The sequence below is a fragment of the Capsicum annuum genome, chromosome 1, assembly GCF_002878395.1.
Source record: "Capsicum annuum cultivar UCD-10X-F1 chromosome 1, UCD10Xv1.1, whole genome shotgun sequence".
Classification (NCBI taxonomy): Eukaryota; Viridiplantae; Streptophyta; class Magnoliopsida; order Solanales; family Solanaceae; genus Capsicum; species Capsicum annuum.
The window spans coordinates 251749741-251760208 of NC_061111.1; the positions used below are offsets into that span (position 1 = coordinate 251749741).

Consider the following 10468-nt stretch of genomic DNA (forward strand, 5'->3'; position numbering starts at 1 on the left):
GCTTCAATGTCAGGCCATCTACTCGCAAAATCACTCCGGTCTGAACCCTCTCAGTTGCTGATGCAATGGGGGGGGGGGGAGTTTTCTTTCATCAATGCGAACCCAATCGAGGCTCGTCCATGCCCAAGCCCGATGGGCCTTCAATTTGCCCCTTGACAACAATTTTACCAATTACTCCAAGACTCCCCTTCTACGTCCTACGGTTACTCAACACCAAATATGATAAGGCAAAATTGGTCATCGTCTAGCTTACTCTGTGATAACTATTGTGACTTCCATGCCAATAAACTTATAAGATGAAAATAAAAAGAGGAATTTCCCAAGTCTTTCAAGTTTACACGCTGATTCTCTTCCACCAATTATGTATATGAAGATGGAAATGGAGTAACCTCTCAAATCTCTTGACCAATCAGATGTCTAGAGTTCAAGTCCTGCTATGGAGTAACTCTTGATAGAGTAGATCTTAGGGGCACGGGTCCGAACTAGTTGGACCAGTGAAAAAAGTTTTCACTAGTTTACAACTCAATGATTTCACAACTCACATGCAACCTAGTATAAAGTTGAACAACGCTCTACACAAACCTCATGAAGAACTAAACGAAGATAAAGAAAGCCACATAAAGAGTTCTAATCTTATTTTTCATCTACCGAAAGAATTTCATACAAAATGTTCACATCTGCCTGAGATTATTAGGTCCCGTAACCTTACAGGATTCGGTCTTGGAAATCGGAGATTAAGGTTGACGCAAATGAGCCAAGTCTCTTGCCAGTTTCTCCGGCAATGTTTTTCAGAGAGGACATGTCCTGTTGTGCCTGAAAACATAAGAGACAAACGATATAGCGATACTTTCAATATCTTCTAGTGGTTAGAGAAATGTGTTTACATTTGTGTCATAATTTCTTCTATACCTGGAATGAGATCCGGTTAATGAGATCACTAGCAGAGAGGTCCAGATCTGATCTATCATCGTTACCGAAAAGGTCTGCACTTGAAATGGCACTTGAACCCTGAGAATAGATAACAGAAGAAAACATTTTTAGGTGGACTTCTTCGTCAACAATCTTCTTTTTCTTATTCCTATTTTAGTACCCGAGAAATTTCCGAGAGCCAACTGGAACACGATTCTAATGGATAATAGGCCTCCTCAACCATGATCCACTTGAACAAAAGAATTTTATTCTCCGCAAGGTTTCATCAGCATCCCTTTTTGATGGGTCAAGTTCAAACAATACACTGAACTTGTTTGCGAGCGACAGTATAAGGAATCTACCTCCATCAGTCAGATTTAAATACACAATAAACACTAATGAAAGCAACAGGTAGGTTAAAGGTAGCAAGTAATTAACCTGATCAATGGCAAATGCTACAAGCTAGGGAGATCATTTTAGTCTACAATCATATTTATTTGTGTTGAAATTGCAAATATAAGCTCCTTAAAACAAGATTTAAGTATTTTAAAAAGAATTTAGGGGTTTAAATATACCACAATACATCAGGACGGCAACATGTAGACAACTTGTAAAGTAAATGATCAAAAGCAATTCTGAAGCTAACAAGAACGAGGTGGTTCGAAGCAACATCTCTAACAAATGGAATATCGAGAAATATCCATCCCCCAGTAAACAACATCAATAAACTATTCCACAACATGCAGATACATATGGACTACGGTTCTGCAACCCATGTGCTGCTGTAATGGAACTTTGATATCTCACAGTAAAACCTCTGAAAAGTCTTTTCAAGTTAAGATAAGTTTGAAGCAAAATGATAGCATGGGGAGAAGTATAGTGCATAAGGACAAAAGGGAACAGGAACAAGGAGAAACACAGGACATATTATTGCTGCGACAGTAAAGAACTATTTCTAATTAATTTATAGGACAAGACCATAACTATGATAATGAATGCAGAAGGGGAAACAATCAAGTCGATATGTTTGCGTGCCAATTTAAAGAAACAGCTACATCGTTAAATGAGAATGTTATCTAAAATAAGCAGACATACCGAGAATTTCTGCAAAGAAACTGAGGCTTCCATTTCAGCTTTGCTCTGATCACCAAAGAACTGGGCAGATGAAATGGCTTTTGCATTAGAAAACTTCTTCCTTGCTTCATCAGTTTCCTCAATCTGATTAAAATAGGATGTGAGTTAATTAAGTAAAACATACACCCGTCAGTAGAACTGTTAAAGGAGAAAAGAGCATAGGAAAGTGTGGCATCAATGAAAGTGGGGGAGAACCATGAGCCTCAGGTTCAAACCCAAGCAGAAACGGAAAAAACTCTATTTTCCACCTGCCCAAGCCCAGTACTTGTCTGGTGGGAGATTAGTCGAGAAGAGCGAAAGCTGGACATAACCAGCAAAAAAAAAAAAAATTGAAGACTACAGAAATGGCTTACACGAGCAGTCTACTCACAGATCACGAGCAAAAGAAGAACTGAGTGAGATCAATGAATCACAATCTAAAGGACGATCCAACACCAAATGAGGTGAACAAAGAAGGAAAAAATTCCAAGAAAATATTATAAAACACCCAAAAGTCATTTTTATTTTACATTATAGTAATCAAACACTTGAAACTTGCATTGAATATTTAGTATGTAACATTTTTATTTTTTTTCTTGAATGATTAAAAAGCTAGAGATGCTCTAGCTATTTGGCTAACCTAATGAAAATGTTTATTCGGTTGGGAAGTGACTTGAGCAATTAGTAGTATCCAGAGTGCTAATGTATGGGTTGTTTCACTTAAAAAGAAAAAAAAAAAAGCAAAAGAAAAAGAAATACACCGTCATGGAAGAATTTGAAGTTGAAATGACAACAATCTTTTCTTAAATCAATAACAATCCTTGTACTTAGACAACACAAGATGCTGGAATAGGATCAAAAGCAACAAATCTCTCACAAGTCAGCAGTCACTACCCCCAACTTTGTATTGATCAAACTATAGTACACCAGACCACCACCTAACTGCTGAATGTATGTACAAAGGCTAAACTTCTGCTCCCAATCCATAAGGTCAAGGGCAAAAACTAAATCACAAACCCATCAAGCTTGATTTTTCTTTTACTGACTGTGAAAAATAAAAATTGCTTATCTTGGATAACACTTATGCAGGCTTCAGAAAACACTCAAGCCAGCTCCAGATTGACCATTATAGAAGTATAATAGGTAATAAGATGTGGAAAAAGGCAGGATTATACCAAGGAATTTATATCCTGAGACTGACAGCATGCATGATGAAGTTTATATCTTTCCCTTCTAGCTAAATCTGACACTACTTTCTTCATATCTCATAAAAACATGTCAATAATAAAATTTAAGTGTGACAACTTTATTAGAATCCTTGCATCACAGTGAACATAAAAACTAGAATAAGAACTCACTTGAACTTTTGAAGATTTCGAGTTTTTCTTCGTGAAACCGCTGTCCATTCCATAGTCCGCAAAAAAATTGGTGGACATTGGAGGGGATACATGGTTAAGAACACGTCCAGAACTTATCTCAGAGGGTTGGACATTGTCTGTGTACTCGAAGCGAGATGTGAATGATGATGAGCCACCAGCTGGTGCATTACTTGCAGAATTGGAGGAAGAAACTTGAACAGGCGGTTCTTCAGGCTTCTGGTCATACAGACTTTCACTTGACTGCAAAGATGCTCAATCAATTAATTGGAATTCCAGATTTGTTTAACACCTTACTCTAAATTGCATGTATAAATCTTCATTTCAAAGTAAGTAATTTATACCCTGCACCCATTTCTCTAGCTTGGAAGACTAAGATCGTACCTTTTTAGTAAGTTTCCGAGCTCCAAGTCCACCTGGCTTGCCAGATTTCTTTGCAACTATAGGTTTCTTAATCGAAGTAGTAAAAGCTGATTGTGATGCTTTGGGCGAAGCAGAAACCTCTGGTGTCTCATCCTTAAATGATGAAGTTCCTTTTGGAGCTTCACTAGTCTTAATATTAGAAAATCCATTTGTAGTCTGCACAGCCTGAGAGGCAACCGGTGATGCTGGCAAACCTGCATCCTCTGCTTTAGTTTCCTCTGCTTTACTTTTAGCAACTTCTTTTGAGAGTAATTGTTTATACAATTCGGCAGCCCTGGAGGTATACTTGGCTTCAATCTTGCCTCCATCTGTCCATCCGTGCTGCTTGAAAAAAACTTGAGCACGGTTATTTCCACCAAAGTACATCATCTTTAACTGATCTGGAGACCATGAATCTAAATTTGTAGACCTGCAAGAATCAATTCATTAGAAAATGGAGTGTCTTAGAAACGCCAAAATAACAGAGAGAAGGCAAACTATACTGAACAAATTGGGATGGAAGGAATACAGAAGAAAAGGAGGTGGGACCAAGGGCAAAAGATCACCCTCGGCCCGTAACAGATATCTCAACCATGACTAAGGAATGGGAAGCTATATTATCAACCCTTCCTAATACATACTAACATGCACTCAAGCTCTTATCTTCCACTTCTGTATCCCCTACCCCCATCCACCACCACAAACACACCCTCTTTTTCAAAAAAAACTCATATAGACGGCAAAAACACCTCGAAGTTTAGTGTTCATGGCCTTCCATAGTCTCCCATTGCCAATTTTCCTCATAATCAATCAAATCAGGTCAGGTTTAAGAAGGTAGCCAAGAATCATCATTAACCATGTTATTTTTGTCATCACTTTCTTAATAAGGTAAACAATATTGCCTTTGTTGTCGCTGCTTGACTTATACTTCTGATATGCTGGTTGTTAGAGCTAGGAAGAGGTCCAGCTACCGTGGTGATATGAGATGAGCAACTATGGAAGTGATGAGGCCCCAACTATGATGCAGTGGTTAGAAAAAAGAGGCATGTACATTAGCCTGTTGTCACAAGACTCACAACCAAGAAGTCCAACATTCCCGTTTCGAACTTCACTTCTCCGTTCTTCCTTGTTCTAGATCATCCCATTGACAGTGTGATTTGAAAAGAATAATAGTGACATTATAATGTGAAGAACTAGCCCATGGATGAAAGAGAAGGCATCACCCTCCTCAAAAGAAAGAAAATGGGCTCTTTCAGTGAACAGGAAGAAAATGTGTTAAGAAGAACAATAGCCAGATTAAAGTTGCTCACACTTTTTTTTGAGGTTTTGTTAACAATGATAGGTTGGAAACTGAAACTAAAGTTGAAACAGGAAGAGTCTATCTCACTCCTTCCTTCTTTTAAGAATCGAGAAATCCCCTTAGGGAGAATGGAGCACAGTTTGGAACTTGGTGGATAGTCGGTCTGCCCTTTGCTTTTCCCCACTTACATTACAAGCATTTGAGTGCGACTTGATTCGCATCAAGTGATATCCACCTAATCCACACGATGCGTGTTGTCTTGATATACTCTTACCACTAGACCAAAGCCCTGGGGACAAATAAAGGAAGTCTCTTGAGGTGGTCATACCAATAGTTTGGCAAAATGAAGAAGCACTAGCTTTGGAGCTGTTGTAGCAGAACGTAGAATCGAGATGACAACCCAATCTTCCAAGATACCAACGTTTCTCTTTTAGAGAAAGCTAGGGTACTTTATTATTAAAAACACTACGATAGTGCAGAATAATAAAGGATATATAGAGAAAACACAGCATACCTTAGCTATTCAGGAAGCTAACACTTCATCCATGTCACATGCAACATCAGTCTTACTTCAACAATACAAATCTAAAATTAAGCATCTTAGTTCTAGACAGTCAGAGTGACCTACTGTAGGTCATCTAAACAACTTTCTAGCTCCAAAAGCTTTCTTTAAGTTTCCTGGTATGACTCAAAGGAATTTGAACAAGATACGACTCTGAGATCCCCAACCTTTTGGATAGCACTATCTAGAAGTCTCACATTCTTACCCCTTGTATAGCACTAATTGAGAGAACTCCATCCTCATTAACTGTCATTGCTAATTCCAATACACTGCAATTTCCGTTTAAAGATACATTGTGCTTTTTTATTCTTCCATCTATATTCTCTCAGCACTTTCTAAAATATTAACTACCTCCTTCACGGGTAAAAATGATCCCTTCAACTCATACAGGGCTCGAGAAGCTGTTTGTTCAGTAGCTATCTACCTTCGGGCCTGTCTTTAGTCTAACTATAAAGGATTTTACATGTTGACTATACTAATATGTTGGCCTATTGTAACATGGATCTCTAATTTGACCTAATGTATCATGTCAAGAAAGTGTATATGGTGAGAGCGCACGGAGCAGATTATGGAAAAAAACACCTACAAGTGCAAATACTTGTACACAGCTAAATCCATGTAACATAAATCTTGGGAGATTAATCCAACTTATATCAGAATCATCTTCCTCTACTTCAATATCCATCAAAGCTTGGAGTACCAGTTGCTTGATATGAAAGCCAGCTAACGAGGTATTTGTGCATATGAAAATATTCCATTTGGATAGAACTTTAAATCAACCATATCTTTGAAGCCCCAAAGACAAACCTATGGTGAGTGCAAATATGGTCTTTAGTGAGTAAATAAGGGTACCAATTAGTACTATCAGATTCATTTTATAGTTCTACTCTTCCACGTAAAAACTAGCTCTTGACTACAACTATCAGATGTTCCAGCAAAATCTTTTCCTTTTTCCTCCTTCAATATGATTATTTATCTGAATTGTAACCAATCTGCAAGAACCACTCCCGCGACACCAATTGATAAGAGAATGTACTTCACTACGTGAAGACTTCCTGATTATCAAAAAAAGTGCTCCTTACATAATACCATTCATTTTTCCTCGATGGTTTCTTGGGTTTAAGCTTCCTCCCATCCAATAAACCAGTAAATCTTAATGGATGAGAAACTAGCTCACTACAGCATCAGATGTTACGGCAGAATAAAAGGTTAACTATGAGCTCTCATTAAGTTAGTGTCTTTCTCCTTTATTCACTCTCTACAATTCCTTTTTCCTTCTATAATATCATCATTTGATTTTTAACAAATCTGCAAGGTCCCCTCACACCAATTGGTGAGAGAATCAACTTCACTACGTGCAGGTGGGCTGAGGTAGATACCCGTGAAATGATCGAGGTATCAAAAGGAAATTGATGTCCTAAACGCAATCTATAGTCATGATTGAGCACTCACTCACCCAAAGATGCAATCTTTTAATACATCCTCATGATAATTGACAGACTGAGCAATGAGAGGAAGGAAGCCGCTATTTAAAGGCAGAAATCATAGCTCCTAACCTATTGATTTCAATAATTTCAACCTTCCTAATCATTTTTCCAAATTATCTAATAAAACCTAAACCCCATGTTGCTCAGACTCTTCAAACTGTCGACGGGTGCAACTGTGTCGATGGGTGCATGACAGATACTCCAAAATTAGAGCATTTTTGGAGAATCCCACACGAATGCGGCAACATTTTTGGAGATTCCAAGCAACATAACCTAAAATGTGTGCTATATGCTCTTCAAAATGTCGACGGGTGTGTGTAAGATACTCCAAAAGTAGTGAATTTTCGGAGAATCCGACACAGGTTCGGCAACATTTTTGGAGAGTTCGAATAACACAACCTAAAATGCGTGCCTTATAAAACTCCCAAAAACAAAATTCTATAGGTAAAGTTAGCATGTATGAGCAAAAAACATAGCTGAAAATCAGCTCAACAACAATAAAATACCACATGTAGTCCCACAAAGTGGTGTCGGAAGGGTATAATATACGCAGACCTTACCTCTACCTCAAAGGCTATCTCAAAGGGAGGTAGAGAGGTTGTTTCCTAATTTGCGCGGACTCTTCACTTCCAATGCCCCACCCGTGTTGGATTCTCCAAAAATACACTAGTTTTAGTGAATCCGACACGCGCCCATTAACATATTTGAAGAGTCCGTCATCATGCCAAAAACAATATATAAATGCATAAAAGAAAAAGTAAAGTCTCAAACTTTAAAATGTACCTAACAAAACTGATATGAACACCAAGGCTACGATGCGTTGCTGAACAATCAATGCACAAAAAGATCCCATACGTAACCGACGCCCACGTCGGATTCTTTGCATTGCAATCAAAGCACATCTGACCAAATTCAAACAAAAAAATAAACAAAATTCAACTTAAATATTTACAACAAAATTCAAACTCTTCTACAAACAAAATTCAAGCTAAATATTTACAAGAAATATTCAAACTTCTACAAACAAAATTCAGCTTAAATATTTATAAAAATTCAAACTTTTACAACAAAATTCAAGCTAAATATTTACAAAAATTCAAACAAAAAATAAATAAATAAACAAGCTAAAAAAGGGGGGGAAACAAATTTAAATGATTAAAAACAATTCAAGCTAAATCGATCATTAAAACAAAGATCTAGTCAACAGAAACACTAGATCTAAAGCAGATCACAAATTACTGCACCAAATCAATTTAAAAAAAAAAAACTTTAAACGGAAATTACAATTTTGATCAAATCAAAATATACAAGGCGAAAAAATAGAATAATTATCAGCAAATAATTTCTAAAACGAACAAAAACATGAAAAATTCAAATGACACATATAATTTTTCAATCAAAAATAAAAATACAGAAATTTATCAGTAGATGAGTAACTTTTCAGCATCAAATTTCAAATAAAAAAGGAGAATTTTCAAATTTAATAATGAAAAATATCATTTTCAGCTGAATCAAGATATACAAAATGACAAACTAGAAAAATCATCAGCAAACAACTTAGAACAAAAAATATAAAAAAATTCAAATGAAAATTATAATTTTCAATCAAATCAAAATATACAAAATGACAAACTAGAAAAATCATCAGCAAATAATTCAAAAAATAAAATACAAAAAAAATAAAATGAAAATTATAATTTTCAATCAAATCAAAATACACAAAATGACAAACTAGAAAAATCATCAGCAAATAATTCAAAAAAAAATGCACAAAAAATAGAAAAAAAAAAAGGTTTAAACCTTGTTTTCGGACTTGGATTTGAGCTTTCGGAAAATGGCGTTTTTATCGGTGAAATTGTCGGCGGCGGCCATGATTCTAGAGAGAGAGAGTGAAGTTCCGAGAGGAGGATGAAGAGAGAGAAGCCTCCTCTGGGAACCTTGAAGGTAAAACAAAAAAACAGAGGAGAAATGAGCTAAGGGAAAAAGAAATAATCGGTGACCGCTAAGTAGCTTACCATAAATTTCTAAAATATTTTTAGAAAGTTATTTTTGAGTAATATATAAAAAAAAAAAAAAAATATATATATATATATATATATTATTTTAATACTATATATAAATGTGAGTGAAGCACACACCTCATGGTTGTCATGTGTGCTTCATGAAATTATTAATGAATTTGAGGGTATTTTAAGAATGTTTTATTTTTATGTGCTTCAAGTTGTTGTACCTAAATATTTATACATATGTACATTTTGGGTATTGGACAAAAAATTTAGTCTAGGTTTAGTTTTTTACACCTTTTTCCATTGTTTCAATTCTTTAATATATGTGGACCCTACAATTAAAATTTCGGCTGGCCACTATTTCAATTCCTTAGGGATCGTTTGGTTGGTTTGGTTGGGAAATTGTTATAACTAATATCGAGATTAGGTATCTCGGGATTATCCGGAATAACTTATCTCACTATGCATATAGCATAAGTTATCTCATCACTATGGGAAAAATGGTGGAATAAGTTATCCCACCATGGATTAATCTCTCCTATCAAACAAGGGATTTAAGTGATCTTTTATTTTATCCCGAGATAACTTATCCCTTGGATTACTTATACCTCACACCAATCGATCCCTTAGTATGTATGAATCCCAAAGTTAAAATTTCAGCTCATCATTTTACTTTCTTTAATTATTTTTAATATAATATATATATATTAAAATTACGTAAATTAGTTAGTACTATATAGAATCACGTTAAAGCAACACCTCTTCATTGATGTACCTGCTTACTTAGTGATTTTACTATATTATTTATAATTAATTAATATATATTATTTATATATTAAAAAATTAATATTATTTAATAAAAAATAAAAGAAACCTTTATGACATGTTGTTTTAGCTTTTTCAATCGTAATTTTACTATATCACTCCTAATTAATTATTATAAATTATTTAAATATTAAAAAATTAATAATATTTAATAAAAAAAATAAAATAGACATAAGATGATAAATTAACTCTTGACATTTTAAATTAATTTGATATCTTATATGAGGTCCAATTAATTTTTTTTCACAAGTACTTTTTATAAAAATTTTGTTATATCACTTCTAGTTAGTTATTATGAATCATTCAAGACATAATTGCTCCGCTACTTTAATCGTGATATTTAATTGACTTTTGAAATTATATCAGTGTCGCTTAAATTGGACTAAAAGAAAAATTATTATAAATCACAATAATTAAAAATTTAAATTATTTTTAAAATATAAATGACTATCAATGACACAAAAGTTTGAATAAGGAGAGTATAATAA

At 35.0% G+C, this 10468-nt stretch overlaps 1 protein-coding gene across 2 annotated transcripts; it reads right to left on the minus strand.

Annotated features, from left to right (window-relative positions):
• Positions 1-463: 463 nt before the first annotated feature.
• LOC107850742 (probable ADP-ribosylation factor GTPase-activating protein AGD9) lies at positions 464-9236 on the minus strand. Of its 2 annotated transcripts, none has more exons than XM_047401686.1 (7): positions 8950-9236; positions 7933-8051; positions 3783-4230; positions 3381-3641; positions 2005-2127; positions 910-1008; positions 464-813 (listed from the first exon to the last, which is right to left on the minus strand). In XM_047401686.1, exons 1-7 carry the CDS (start codon positions 9019-9021, stop codon positions 706-708), a joined length of 1230 nt encoding a protein of 409 aa, XP_047257642.1. In that variant the 5' UTR covers positions 9022-9236; the 3' UTR covers positions 464-705. The 2 variants fall into 2 exon arrangements, 1 of the variants encoding a protein (XP_047257642.1); XR_007048627.1 differs by lacking the exon at positions 464-813 and adding an exon at positions 1091-1267 and having other exon boundaries at positions 909-1008; positions 8950-9177.
• Positions 9237-10468: the final 1232 nt, after the last annotated feature.